We start from the raw sequence: 15929 nt of genomic DNA on the forward strand, positions 1-15929 counted from the left end.
CTGCCAACCTGCCTATCTTTTGGGTCATTTCTAGTTTGAAAAGAACCAAATTTGTTTGTGGAGTCTACCTTAAGCTCAGAGTGAGAGTGTGATTAAAAGCCCAAGGTAAGGATTTTTTTGTATTGAAGTTATGTTGCATCAGTAGTAGGTTCTCTACTTAGAATCTTTGTTCTTTGCATGTCTTGGCATCATATCTATGGATCTTTTTACTGCCCAACTGCTTTAAATTTGCCATAGCTATAAGACAACTTTCAACCATGTACTCATTCAATACCCATGTGTTTTTTGATTACATCATACATTTTCTGTTCAGGGCACCTGTGAATATGTTTGATTATTTTCCACTTGATTGGTGATCAGTTTCACAATAGGTGCTATATAAATGCAAGTTGTTTAAATTAATCAACCAAGTCATTAATGTAAATTAGAACAAGTAAGCCTCCTGTCATTGATTCCCCATGCACCTACTCAGCACTTGCTTATTCCAACTTATTTACTTTAATGAGAACTTGCAACATCTTATGCAATGACTAACATTGGCTAGGTTTTAGGAACATAGGACTTAGGAGCAGGAGTAGGCCATTCGACCCTTTGAGCCTGCTGACCCATTTGATAAGATCTGGTTGTGGTCTCAACTCCACTTTCCTGTCTGACTCATAACCCCCAACTCTCTAGTTTATCAAAAATCTATCTAACTCAGCCTTGAATAAACTAAATGACCCAGCCTCCACCGCTTCCTGGGGAAAGAGAATTCTATAGGCTTAACAGCCCTCAGAGAAAAATTTCTCCTCATCTCTGCCTTAAAAGAGAGATATCTTATTCTTAAACTGTCCCCTAGTTCTAGTTTCCCCCACAAAAGGAAAGATCCTCCTGGAATCCACCCTATCAAGTGCCTCAAGATCTTGTATGTTTCAGTAAGGTCTTCTAAACTCCAGTGGGTACAGGCCCAACCTGTTCAAGCTTTCCTCATGACATAAGCCCTACATTCCAGGAAATGAGATGAGTGAACCTTCTCTGAACTTCTAACATGCTTGTATCCTTTTTTATAAGAAGACCAAAACTCTACATGGTACTCCAGATGTGGTCTCACCAAGGCCTGTACACCTGCAGTGAAACTTCCCTAGTTTTATATTTCATTCCCCTTGCCATAAGCCTCAACATTCCATCCTATTCACTGCCTGTACCTGCTTACAAACTTTTATGATTCATGTACCAGTATGTCCAGATCCCTCTGTACCACTGAGTTTTGCAATCTTTCTCCATTTAAATAATATGCTGCTTTTCTATTTTTCCTGCCACAGTGGACAAGTTCAGATTTTCCCACATTATACTCCATCTACCAAATTTTTGCCCACTCACTTAACCTATCTGTATCCCTTTGCAGACTCTTTACCTCCTCTTTGACAACTTACTTTCCTACCTATCTTGGTGTCATCAGCAAATTTAGCTACCATATATTCAGTCCTTTCATCTAAGTCGTTAATATAGATTGTGAATAGTTGAGGATCCAGCACTGGTCCCTGTGGCACTCTGCTAAGCACAACTTGCCAACCCAAAAAGACCAATTATCCCTACTCTCTGCTTCCTGTTAACTAACCAATCCTTTATCCATGCTAACATGTTACTCCCTACAGCATGTGCTCTTATTTTGTGTAGTAACCTTTGATGTGGCACATTATCATATGCCTTTTGGAAATCCAAATACACCACATCAAAGGTTTCCTTTTATTCACCTGGTTTGATACCTGCTCAAAAAACTCATTTTAGCTAAACACCATTTCCTTTTCACAAAAACATGTTGACTCTGCCTGATGCCGTTGTGATTTTCTAAGTATCCTGTTATAACCTCCTTAATTATGGATTCTAGCAATTTCCTTATGAAAGAGGTTAGGGCTAACTGGCCTGTAGTTTCCCGCTTTGTCTCCCTCCTTTCTTGAATAAAGGTGTTACATTTGCTGTTTTCCAAACCGCTCGGACCTTTCCAGAATCAAAGGAGATGTTATATTTTGGGAGATGTTATAACCAATGCCTTTTCTATCTCTGTAGCCACTTCTTTTAAGATCCTAGGATGCAGGCCATCTGGCCCTCGGGACTTGTTAACCTTTAAGTTTAATAGTTTTCCCAGCACCTTTTTCCTGGTGATGATGATTTGTTTTAAGTTTCCCCTCCCTTTCACCTCTTGATTTTCAAGCTGGAAAGTTTTCTGCCTTCTACAGTGAATACAGACACACAATACCTGTTCAACACCAACACCATCTCCGTTTCCTTGCTTTTCGTTATCAATTCCATAGACATACGAACATATGAGTTAGAAGCAGGAATAGGCTACCTGGCCCCTTGAGTCTGCTCTATCATTCAGTAGTGGGTGATCAGATAGTGGCCAGCTTCACATTCCCTACCCCTGGTAACATCTGACTCCCTTATTAGTTAAGAATCTATCTACCTCTGCCTTAAAAATATTCAATGATTCTGTCTCCACCATTCCCAGGGGAAGAGTTCCAAAGACACTTGATCCTCTGAGAAGCAAGAATTCTCCTCATTGCTGCCTTAAATGGGACACCCCTTATTTTTAAGCTGTCTCCCCTAGTTCTAGTCTCTCCCACAAGGGGAAGCATCCTTTCAGCATCCATCCTGTCAAGACCCCTCAGGATCTTTGTTTCAATACGATCGCCCACATTCTTCTGAATGTCAGTGGATACAGGCCCATTACTCGTTTCTTATTTGTATACTTATAAAAACAGATAGCAAGTTTCTATATTACTAGGTAACTTTCTCTCATACCTTACTTTCTCCCTCTTCTATTACCTTATACTCTTTTCTGGTTCTTAAAAGCTGACCAGTCTTCTGACCTACCACTAACCTTCGCAGATTTGTACAGTGTCTCTTTCAAATTGATACCATCCCTAACTTCCTTATTTATCCATGATGCATTCTTTTCGAAGAGCCTTTCTTTCTCACTGGGATAAACCTTTGCTGAGAATTATTAAATATCTCTTTAAAAGTCTGCCTCTGCTTCTCTACCTTTTTTAACTAGTTTTCCATTCACTTTAGCTAGCTCTTCCTTCGTACCCTTATAATTACCTTTGTTTAAGTTCAAAACAGTGGTCTTAGACCCACACTTCTCCATTTCACACTGAACATGAAATTCTCATGATATGACCGCTCTCACCTACAGGCTTCTGTACCATAAGGTTATTGATTAATCCTGTCCCATTGCACATTACCAGGTCTGGAACAGACTGCACCCTAGTTGGCTCCAGAACATATAGTCCTAAGAAATTGTCAGAATACACCCTGAACTGATTTTATAGGCTACCTTTGCCCATCTGATTTGCCTTGAGTCTCTACTGCTTCTAGCTTAAATAGCAGCCTTTGAAGTAGAACTTTGTCAAATGCTGTTTGGAACTCCATATGTGGAATATCATTCCTCAAAAATGTCGAGGCATTTGGTCACTTGTCCTAATGCCATCTTTGGTTCAGTGTCATTCTTTGTCTGATTATGCTTTTGTGATGTGTTTGGGATGTTTTATAACATTAAAGGTGCTATATAAATCTAAGTAGCCCTTAACATATAGGGCTGACCCATTAACCATTCTTGCGCATGCTTTTCGGGAGACACCAACCATGGCCTCTTTTTCCTTCATTAAAGGTGCTTTTTAATGCTAGTTGAACTTATTACTAGCTTCCCAGCAGTCTGCACAGTTTTGTTCTTTTTAATGGCTACCATTGAACAGGCAGTAATATGGATTGTAAAATGCGTCCATTTAACAAACTCTCTGATCTAGTAATCTAGCTGAAATAAGCTGCTATTTTGAGTCGCAAGCTGTGCTATGATCCAAACCTCAAATTTCTGTTTGGGAAGCAAGTGATGTATTGCACTGTTGACTCACTCCCAGCTCTTGTTAACAAAATGTAATAGCATAATGTAAACATGATTAATATCTACTAATTTTACTTATATAGAAACAACGCCATTGTTACATTTTACTTGGCTATCTTAGGGGCAAGGTGTAGAATCTCCAATTGACTTGAGAATTTTTTTCAGTTATAACTAGATTAGGCTTGTTAGCCTTTGTTACGTATATCAACTAGAAGCTAGTCTGAGAAAATAGAGTGGAAACACCTTGGAACATCATTTCAAAATGATTTGTTACAGGAAAATTATGGATACCCAAGCAGAAACCTGTGGAGCAGCGTGTGGAAGAGAAAGTGACACTGGATCCAGAACTGGAAGAAGCCTTGACGAGTGCAACGGATACAGAACTCTGTGACCTTGCAGGTAAACCATCGTGAGCACAGCTTTTTTTAATATCTGTTTTGGTGCACTTCTAATTCATTTGTTCTTCCCTTGGGTGGAGCTAGATAGGGAGGGAATTGTGCAAAACTTCTAAAAGTTGGTGGATTTTGTTTCCTCGTTATAATTGTAGGTTTAGTTTTAATTTGAGAATAATAACTGCAAAGATGGCAAAGGGTCTACTACATAGTGTGGGCAAAGTTCAGAGAAAATAATCTTAGAGGGGCAGATGCTCTAACAATTGCATCTGTGGAGTTTAGTTGCTGGCAACTTTTGTCTGCAATTTATGGATTGATGAGAACTTCTGTCTATGGTGTATCTCCTCTTTTTGAATATGTTTTATGATTTGCAGCATGTTCATCTATGGTATTTATGTAGTTCATGAATTCACTTTATCCACCAAACTGCCATTAAATGTCTAACACCCAGTACCACAGAATTATAGGATATAACTTTGATCCTCTAAATTCTGCTTGTTCTTCCTCTTGGTCATTCCACTGTTGATGGATGTTTCCAGTGGCGTAGGGTTGGCGAGAAATACATTGGGCAGCTCACCTGGCTGTCCAGCTACATGGATTATCACTAATGTGCTTGCTCTCCTTTTGAAATGGAGTTGCATTGTTCAAGTGGAAACCAGCAAACTGAATAAATCAAGAAAATGGGATAATATACCCTCAGACAAAAACTATGTACAATAATTGTGACTACCTTTTTCAGGCAGGTTTGGGATGTCAGGACTTCAAGTAGTTTGTTAAAGTCTTTATCTGATATCTCCCCCAACACAGCTGACTTGAGATTTGATTCCAAAACGACACTCAGTGGTAATATTTCATGATGTTTGTTTATAGCACTTCAGAGACTTAGTGCTAGTAACAAGTTGCTTGCAAAAACTGAATTCCAACAGTTTATCTAGAAAATTCCTGCCAATTTCAGCGGCTCTGCTTTTGTTTAGTGACGTACTTCTAGAAAAATTCATGTTTGTTGCACCACAGGAAATACTTAAAACCTTTGTTTATCTAATCTCAATTAATGTAGGATATTTGCCTGTCATTTAAGGGGAAATCACGAAGTAACTGAATTAAATAATCCACGTTTCAATAATCCATTTATTTTTCTTATAGCTTGGATAAGAACTAAATTGAAGCTGATGTATTTGACTGAGAGACTAGCAAAGCTGTTATTAAGATTTCATTAATTTCCTGCTTCCTAATTTCAGCCATTCTAGGGATGCACACTTTGGTGAGCAACACACATTACTTAGATTCTGTTGGCAGTGGAAGCAAAGGCGGCTTAAACAGTAAGTTGGAAAAAAGAAGTTATTACTTTTTAACAAATGTTTCACTTGAGTGTTTTGCTACTGCATCTGTGTTAGAAATAGGACAATCCTTTGGCGAGTTCCAACAGTTATGAAATTTTTCATTTCCTATTCAGGAAAATAATCAAGTTTTTGTTATCTGCTTGTTTTTTCTGGAATGGTGAAATTCTCAGGCTGATGAATATTCATTTTACAGCTGTTAACATGGTGGAATGGTTGGGAGTAAAGTGAATAAAGATTTTGATTTGCCCAAGTAGAATATCTAGTTTAAACATAGACTTGAGTGAAGGAGACACATACAGGCCAAAACAATTTAGTCATCAGGAGATTAATATGTTCAGCTAAGTAAGTTAAGTTAAAATTTCCTTTTATAAAAAACATGCGCAGTCAGAGATGCATGCAAACTAGTAGTAGTAAATAAAGATCATGTTGGCTGATGCCAGTTTAAAATGTGTTCTTTTCAATGGGATTTTCCCCAAATTTAATATTTGTAAGTCTATCAAAATATTTGGATCATAGTGTAATATTTCATGTAAACACCATGGTATCAAGCTTGCTGATTACTCGGGTTATTTAGTGTTGGCACCAGAGTAATGTAGAGAAAAGATGTTTTGCATCAAGCCAGTGTATTTTTTGTATGGCATTCTTAATTTGCTGCAGATTTTTCTACACCAGTAACAGACCTGTAACCACCAATACTTCACCCTGATGCTGCACAGCTCAAAACGTTCTTTCCAGGCACAACCTGTGTTTGAAGGATATAATCGATACTAGATATTTTGGACACGGTGTTGAAAATTTCACTGGTCCATCATTTAAGTTTTACTGAAATCCTGGCAACGGTGCTGAGTAGCTGTGTTGTCTTTCTCTTTCCATTCTTCCCCCCTAATCTAGATAATAAGTTGAACTAAGATGGCAATGTTTTAGCATATTGCATTTAGATAAGGTTGGTCAATTATCATTTTTATTATGTATAGATTTGTTTACTAGTAAAGCCTATGCCAGGAGGGTAAAACTTCATTTAAATGTTTATTTTCAAACTAAGTACTTTGATATCAGCTTAATATTAAACACTCATACAGATTTCTTCAGTGAAACAAGACTTAAACCAGTACATGTTACAACCATACATAGGTATCAGATCAATTATGATATTGACTTCTGAAAGCAGAACACTGATTCAGCACAAAGATTGCTACATCAGCAAGTTGTTAATATGTTAATTATTAATTTTAATTTATTCTTTCATGGGCTATGAGCATTGCTGGCAAGGCCAGCATTTGTTTCCCATCCCTAATTGCACTTGAATTGAGTGGCCATTTCAGAGCCCAGTTAAGAGTCAACCCAGAGTCACATGTAGGCCACACCAGGTAAGGATTGCAGCTTTCCTTCCCTAAAGGACGTTAATGAACCAGATCTGTTTTTATGACAATTGATAGGTTCTTGGTCACTATTACTGAGACTAGCTTTATATTCCAGATTTTTTTTATAACTGAATTTAAATTCCACCAGCTGCCATGGTGGCACCAGACCATTAGACTGGGCCTCTGGACTATAAATTCAGGGACCTTACCACTATGCCATCAGTTCCTTCCATCATTGCTACCAGAGAAGGCTTATTGCCACCTAGATGTACATTTGAGCCTCTTGACAAATCCTGCTTTAATGTTTTTGAAGATTCAGGATAATTTTTCAATGAACTAATTGTTGTAAATGGTGATTTCCAGATGTTGTCAAAGGTGAAAAGGTTAAACCAGTTTTTGATGAACCTCCCAACCCAACAAATGTAGAAGAAAGTTTACAACGAATAAAAGCCAATGATTCTGGACTTGTAGAGGTTAATCTTAACAACATAAAGGTAAGATAGTTATGGTTGAATAAATTCTTATTTAAATGACTTATTTAAATGCTGTTTTACTGCACCTTGAAGAAACTAAATGGCTTTTGTAACCAGCAACTGGATTAGCACAATGGTTCATTCCATTTGTGATTGATTAAAATTTCATAACCATAATATATTTGCATAATTTTAAAAGAATCTAAGCACTCAGCGTAACAAAGTACTTGGCATCACCAACTGCATGGAGTTCTACTTCTGGAGGACTAATGCAAGGTTCAGCTCGTGATCTTGTGATGTTAAAAATTCCTCATTACTGCAGTAAGACTGCATACATGCCAGTAGCTTGATTTATGGTAATGAACTGCTACCAAGAATAGTTAAATTCCATGTTTAACAACTGCCTTGCCTTCCTTCATTCTTTCTGTCTTACCTCCTGTTGTGTTCATTGTTTTAATTTAATATTTAAATTGTTTAGTATTTTTCCTCCGTCACCATTGGACTTTCCTCTCACTTAAGTAGGAAAACTGGCTTCAAAGGCTGGTTTCTCAGTAATTGAACCATTGCATAAGAGGTTTGGTTAGGTCAGAATTATTTAGCCATCGCCAATAAAGGTATTGCATTGGTCATGTTGAAATGGAGCAAATTGAGGCATTTGGGTTGCCAATAATTTTGCCTGCCACATGAGTAAAATTGAATTGACTGGTTCCTTTCTTGCACCTCCTAGTGGTTGGCATGTGCTATATTATAAAATCTTGCAAAAAGGGAGTAGGGGAAAAGACAGACGTGATCAGTAGGTGGCAAATTGATTTGTTCGAAAGATTTGATTGCCACCCTGTGATGCAGTGTGTTGGTAAGACACACTCTCACTTGCAGTTACTCAGAGGAAGCTCTAAACTTAGGTAAATTGTTTGAAGACTGGCAGAACAGCCAGTGGTTTATATGGGCAGCTAGTGAGTGCTCTGAAGTTGTCAGAAACATGAGGAAGGGGTGCACTGTGGCTCCAATGTGCATTAATCAATTATCTTGAATCTGTCCTTAGAATATTCCAATTCCAACGTTAAAAGACTTTGCAGAAGCCTTGAAAAAAAATACTCACCTGAAGAAGTTTAGCCTGGCGGCGTCTCGGAGCAATGACCCCATTGCTTTTGTAAGTTTAATTTTGCTCTGATTCTGTTTTCATGAAACGTTCTTTAGTTCCCCAGTGAGTTAACTTGGAATTATGGTTTAGAGCAAAATATCAAAACAGTGAGCTGGAACTCTTTTTAACGATTTTCCCTCGTGAGATGATAGGCTTCTTTGAAAATCTGCATGCTGGTTAATGTAACCATCTTCCCTCAGTCCATGAAGAGTTGGTTGGGATTAGATGAACATTAAACGCAAACACAAACTGATACAATCTGGGTCATGGTGTAACTTGGTGAGTGGGCCTATAAAAGTTTTTGCTTTAGCATTATTAAGTTGTCAACAAAACTCATTTCTATTTTATTCAGACCCTGAGAGATTGTCATTTGTAAGCCAGCTCAGTGTTTGCTGAATCCACTCTCTGTAGCCCTGGCAGCAGACTCATTGGCCCTGCTTTATCTGGGACTACAAGTCTGCAGCTAAGCTCTAGAAAATGGATTTCACAACATGGGGAATTGATTTGTGGATGTCAAACTCCTAGAATTTATATTAAAGGAATTTAAAAGCATCCGTGCCAGTTATGAGCCTGAGCAGAGTTACCAAACCCATATCCTCTCAATCACAAAGTTTTCATACTTCCGTTTCTAACATCACCTATCTTCATCCCTGTTTCAGCCTGACCATGTTGCTGTCATTCCTCTTGAACTTTCAATGCTCTGTTGCCAACCTTTCATTCTCTACTTTCGTAAACTTTGTCTCATCCAAAACACTGTACTCTCTAACTTATCCCATGCCAAGTCCCACTAACCCATCACCCCTGTGCTGACCTGTATTGGCTCCCATTCCCCCAAAGTCTCATGTAAAATTCCCACCTTTGTGTTCATGGCTTCACCAGTCCCAATCTGTCACCCTCCAAGATGCTACAACCCTCCAAGAACTCTGTCCCTTCAACAGTGGCCCCTTGTGCATCTCCAAATACTCTTCACCCCAGCATTGACAGCTGTGCAATCAACAATCTCGGCCCCAAACTTTGAAATTCTCTACCCCATCCTCACCACCTCCTTCCATTTTTAAGATCCTCTTAAAACTGACCTCTGAACTGAAGTGTTTCAGCCACTATGCTCAGAGAATGTCAACATCGACCATTGTTCAAAAGAATTCTGATTGCATTTCAGTGCTACATCATATTAGTATTAGTGAGTGCTTTTAAAATGCTTGTTTTTGGAGACATTGCCTGTTAGCATTCAAACCAAGTTTTTGTTTTGAAGGCTTTTGCAGATATGCTGCGAGTTAATAAGACACTTAGAAGTCTAAATCTTGAGTCAAACTTCATCACTGGTGTCGGTATACAGGCAATCATTGATGCACTGAAAGAGAATGAAACCTTAATGGAGATCAAGATTGATAATCAAGTGAGTGTTTTGTGCCTGAAATCTCTACTTGTGTAACTTTGGCATACTGCTAGGACAGCTTATTAGATATTTTTCTATATATTATATAACAGCCTTCAGGCCAAGAAACTACAACGTCATATAGTCCTTCTTGCACCCTAATTGAATTATCCTGAAATGTGCTTGCATCTACCCTGAGCGCACAGTACATTTTCTGTATATCCTAAGCATCTAACTTATTACCATGAAGCCCCAAAGATAAACTGTTGTGGGATTCAGTTAATTTAAAATTATGCGTTTCTCAATATCTTCATGTCATCAAATCTTTGCATAGTTTTTTTTAAAATGTATGTAGTTTGAATGGTTAAAGCCTTAATCTGGTATGTTGCTTTATGTAAAAGAACAAAATGTGAAATATCTGCACTGATTGAGTATGTTGAGTTCTGAACAATAACTGCTAATCTGTTGTAAAGTTGAAAAGCATTAATAATTAGTCAGTTATTGCATGAGAATTGCTTTATTAATGTTTTCCAAAACCATTTTCACCCATCCCTAAAAGATGTCCAGTTCAAACTACTTGACTGTCTCAAATTGGCAATTTGAAATAAGGGGGAAGCCTCAAAGTAAACTTCTCACACTAGATTGATTACATTGACTGTGTTTCTGCTTGTAGCGCCAACAGTTAGGTGCCACTGTTGAAATGGAAATAGCACAAATGCTGGAGACAAACTGTTCAATCTTGAAATTTGGATATCAGTTCACGCAACAAGGACCACGAGCAAGGGCAGCTGCGGCCATAACCAAGAATAATGATATAGGTAAGATTTATGATTCCTTTTGGCTTTATAACAACAATTTCCAAAGCGAATTTGGGTTTTCTGCCCCCCTCACCCCTGCCCAACCAATTTTATCCCTCCCTGAAGGCACTGATACATTGGAATATAATTCCAAAGGTTCCAGTCGTCATCCAATTACTTGCTCGAGTAATAATTTCCATGTGTGACAGAAGCAAAATACTGTAGATGCTGGAAGCACTTATCTGGTTAGGCATTCATCAAGCCATTGACCAAACGTCAACTCTGTTTCTCTCTCCACAGATGCTGCCTGAACTGTTGAGTGTTTCCAGCATTTATTGTTCTTCACTTGCAAACCTTGCTAATGAATGTTAGCAGGCTTTGCATCCTGAAGTGGCAGGGATGCATACACAGTAGCCCATAGCATCAGTTTCAAGCCAGTCCTGTCTTCATCCTTTGTGCATGAACATAAGAGCCACTGATAATTAAGAGTAAGAGTTTTGATCAATTCGATTATAATTTTGAATCAAGTTTTGGCTGAACCATTGAATTTTGTGAATTAGTGAAACTATTGGAAACTTTTAATGGCAAATTTAGTTGCATATAGGTGTTCCCTTTGCTGTCGTTCGGATTATTGCAGGATAATTAAATTTTGAATGGAAATTGCAGACCAGGTTCTCTCTCCCTTTCCTCCTGATACCTTGGGTAAATGTATCAGGTGTTGCAGCATTGAGTATACACATCAGAACTTTCAAACAGGCAGGCAAGATATTTATTGGTACTTCCACACAGCCCCAGCATGTGCCCTGGCAAAAGCCTGCTACTTTGCTAAGTTTTTTAACTGGATAAGTATTATTCCTTTTTGCAAGTGATGCACTCCTTTTCATAAGTTTTCTGGTTTGACATGCCTAAATGTTCACCTTTTTTATTTTTTCATTTAGTGTAGACCCTTACTTTGTCTGCACTTTTGTCAGTTTCTCTGTCACCAGATCCAAGCCTGTGGCATTGATTTGGTTGAAATATAAATTATCCATCTACTGTAATAAACATTATTGAGGTGTTTGCAAGCACTGACACTTCAATTAACACAACAAAACGCCTTGATGTTGCCGTGTACAGGTATGAGCGAAATTGGGTCCCTTGTGAAGAAATTTCAGCTTAAGCAAGCCACTGTAGGCACTTGGTTTGTGTAGTCACTGCTGACCCAATTACTTTCAATCGCTGAGTCAAGAGACCAGAATAGGTGACACTGTTTCAGTAGCGTTGCTTCCTGAAAAGTAAACCTGTTGCATGTTCAAAATCTGAAAGCTTTCTTGAAATACTTATAATAGAAAATAAAGTAGTGATGTCCTAACTTTTTAAACTTCTTATTGGTGTGATTTCATATTTTATTGGTATAAATAGCGTTAGTTCTGATTTCTTCTGTGGGAAGCCTTTGTAAAGATTCTTTGCTATTATAAGTTTTATATATATTTGCTATTAGGATAACAAATCTCCCTTTCTATCTTCTTTTCAGATTTTAGATTCTATTAAGTTGTAGACTTTCCTTGTGCTGGATGTTTCCCAAAAACTTTTCATATTGACAAAAGATAGCAAAAAATGATGCACCAGCCTTGAAATCAAACTTAACAACTATTGAACACCCACAAAGCAACAGTTTGAGATGAATAATGCTGCAATTTGTTTCAATATTACATTTTTTTTTATTCCTGCTAATTGCTGTCATCTTGCTTCTTCAGTCTGGAATATGGGTAAATTCTTCATACACCTTGCCAGCTGCCCAGCCATGAAGTTTCAGGTTGGATTAAATGTGATGAGTATGGAGAACTGGAACCGCTGAACTAATTATCACCAGCTTTCTGCGTTGCACTAACTGCTATTTTCAGAGTTTTGCCTTTATCTTATTTATTTCACTGCTTTTCTTCTAATTTCTGGCCTGTTAGAACTTTGAATGCATGCTCCAGAATTTATAATTGACCAGAAAAGTTTGGATTTTCAAAAGGAGTGTGTATGTGTGTGTGTGTCTGTCTGTCATGTATTCTAAACTACTTGATGACCATACCATTTTAAGCTGTTCAGCTATTGTTTCTCTTTCTGTTGTTTCAATACAGTTCGCAAAAAGCGAGTCGAAAGAGATGCATACTAATGGTAATCTGGAGTCTGTGCCTGCCTGGTGCTGTATTTCATCCTATGGAAGATCCACTACAACGCATTGGGCACGTTGCCAAGCCTAGCTCGAGGCTTTCTCGCATTTGCTGTCTGGGTAGAAGGGAAAAGACTGGAATTTAACCCCTCCACTGTTCTAGCAGTAACTGTAGTTTAATAATGACTTATCCATAGACATCACACTTCTCGATTTAATTTTTCAGGGGACCTCATCAATAGCACCAAACTATGTTGTAATTTGAAAATGTTAGATATTAAGATATCCAGGACAAGAAAAATGTTTGACTTGAAATTTGCACTGTGCCCAACGTCAAGTATTTTTTAACCTTTTATATACTGTAATGAAAATCGTGCTAAATTGTAGTGTGTTGTGCAGTTGTGTCATTTTTGTACTGCACTTAATGTTCCAGTGTATCAGGACTAAGACAGAAAAGACTTAACCTTTTTTTAAAAAAGAATTTTGTATTAACTAAAAAAAAACTACTACGAAGTTTGTCTTGGGACTTAGGATTATTTTGCTGATTTGGCCATGCTGTACAGCACTGAACCATGGCCATGCAAGTAGCTGTTGCTCTTCTGCATGCTCACTCTGTGGTGAGAGCAGTTCAAATCAAGACTTGACACAGGGATATTTCTTCAGACTTTCTGCCAAAAAAGCCACTTGCAATTCTTAAATTCATTTGTACTCCTTTTGCTGCAACTGCATTTTATTACCAAATTGACTTGTATTGATGGAAATTCTATTGGAGTAAAGTAATAAAACATTTGCAGATTATGTTCTGGAAGGAATATGCTAGTTGGCAATAGTTGTAACTATTTAACCAAAGATCTGCAAATCTGGATTCTTTGTAGTTTGTTCTCCTAATGTATTAAATAATGAAGCCTGCTGGCATTTTCAGTTAAGCATGTTGGATTCTATGGAGTGCTAGTATTGGGAAAACAAATCTGAATGATTGCTTACACCAAGTCCTAATGATTTAAATAAAAATCCATACCAACCCACACTGTTAAAGCTGTGTACAGTAGTTTAAAAATATGTAACCCTTTTATGTCCTCCTTCATGAAGCTTTTATCTGCGGAGTATTTTAAGAGTTTGTCTACTTCACTTATATAGGAAATTATGTGGCAGCATGACTAATTGCAGGAAATATTCTGGATACTAAAAAATCCATGCGCATGCCAGTATCTTGTGTAGTATGCTTAAATGACCAAATTGTTGTGAATGCTGTCCGAAAGTCCTAGGCTTGCGTGTTTGTGTGGTTAAGGTATATTATGCCAACATGATGAAAAGCTATGTCAGTGTTTATAGGCCCATGTATGATGTCTGTCCCATCAATTAATACATTGCATTGAGTTATTGGCTTTTTCAAACATAATAAATATTGTGGGATCATGTAAAGAAATTGTTATAAATGCTCAACTGTTAACGGTTAAGCTTCTCCGTTATGCTTGTTTATTCATAGTGGAAATCCGATTTGTGGTAATAAATACTCACAAATTAAAATTGGATGTTGAAAGTATTTATATAGCCTACCCTTATAACTGAACTGATAAAACACTCTTCACTAAAGGTGTTGGGTTGTTTTGTGTAGTATTAAATAATAATTGGTTACCAACCTATTACGTAAAGTCTGTGTAAGAATTAATCTGTTGAATGAGGGAAGTTTATGTTAAAGTGCTGTGTATATTTAAAATGTACAGCATTCTACATTTAAACCTGTGGGAAAATAAAGTTTTTAGTACTTAAGTTCTCACCTTTCTCATTTAATTATTTGAGTTTAAACTGGGAATTTCATCGGAAATTTAAATACATTGCTAATATAGCATTGACATTAATAATTTGATGTAGGAATATGTGCATTAAAGTCTTGTATCCAATTTATATCACATCGGTGACACTATAACTGCAGCTGATCTAAAAGTTAATTTTTATTGTACGAAACCAGTGATATCTGCTGTATTGTCATTTTGTGTTTCATGATGGTAAAGGCTGTGTAGTGTGCATGCATTTGAGAGTCTGTCACTATCACCACATGCTGCTTAGGTGGGCAATAGGACTGAATACTCCTGTATATAATTCTCTTAGAACTGCACTGCTGAAAGTATTGCCGTGTAAGAGTGAATGCTGTGTCACTTCATGGTGCAACAGACCACACACAGTTTTTGTGTGTGTGAGATGACAAAGCTTTACCTGGAACAAATTCTCTAGTGCTTTTACTGATCCGAGAAATGCCACATCGCGTTCCCAAACAGCTACATTTGAACTTGCTTAAAAGATGGAATTGAAAACGGGTTCAGTGTGAAATACAATGGTGCACTTTGTTTTTCCATAGGGAGCAAGCGTTATGCCTACGAGGCTTCAATTTGTTATAAATTGGGCATTGTGCTAAGATACAAGGTACAGGAACACCCTTGGTGTAAGATTTGGTCAGCATGCAGCTAAGCATCAATTTTACATGCAGCAATTCATTTGCCTCTGAACAGGTAAAGCCTTTCTGGTTGAGATTTAATTTGCAGATTTAATTCTCTTCCATAGTTCACAGTTTTATCTTGTAAACAACCTACTGCAAGCTAGGCAATAAGCACTCAGCCCCTGAAAGGGCAGGCTTATATGTAAGTTCTGATTTTACATGTCCTGTTTCTTGCTGTCATGTATATGAGTCTTCCTGATTAGCAGCCATTAATGTGTTTCTCTACCTTGTAGTCATTTTTTTCCTAATAAATACTTTATTCATAAAATTTGTAAAAGTACATTCTGTAATTTTAAAGTCAAAATGTTTTGTAAAAACCCTACTTGTCTCTGTACAGTGTGTTCCACTCTTAGGTGCCTCTATACAATTGTAAATCTTTTGATATTTTCAATATACATTCCATATCACGCATACAACCTGGGGGCAAAACATTTCAAATTGAAAAATTACAAAAAGTGCAATAGAATTCAACTTTTTTTCATTCAGCATATGCCCCTCTGAAGTGCCTCAATACCATTTCAATACTTGTGCATTCA

General features: G+C 37.5%; 1 protein-coding gene across 3 annotated transcripts in view; it reads left to right on the top strand.

The window, feature by feature from the left end:
• tmod2 (tropomodulin 2) overlaps positions 1 to 15661 on the top strand; it is a 70659-nt gene extending 54998 nt beyond the window's left edge. For all 3 annotated transcript variants that reach the window (XM_041175012.1, XM_041175011.1, XM_041175013.1), the window contains 7 exons: positions 4157 to 4279; positions 5511 to 5591; positions 7337 to 7467; positions 8489 to 8596; positions 9840 to 9983; positions 10636 to 10780; positions 12868 to 15661. In XM_041175012.1, the coding sequence (XP_041030946.1) occupies positions 4157 to 4279; positions 5511 to 5591; positions 7337 to 7467; positions 8489 to 8596; positions 9840 to 9983; positions 10636 to 10780; positions 12868 to 12902 (767 nt within the window). In that variant the 3' untranslated portion in view covers positions 12903 to 15661. The remainder of the gene's footprint in view (positions 1 to 4156; positions 4280 to 5510; positions 5592 to 7336; positions 7468 to 8488; positions 8597 to 9839; positions 9984 to 10635; positions 10781 to 12867) is intronic.
• The last annotated feature ends 268 nt before the right edge of the window (positions 15662 to 15929 follow it).

This window comes from Carcharodon carcharias, chromosome 26 (assembly GCF_017639515.1).
Source record: "Carcharodon carcharias isolate sCarCar2 chromosome 26, sCarCar2.pri, whole genome shotgun sequence".
Taxonomy (NCBI): Eukaryota; Metazoa; Chordata; class Chondrichthyes; order Lamniformes; family Lamnidae; genus Carcharodon; species Carcharodon carcharias.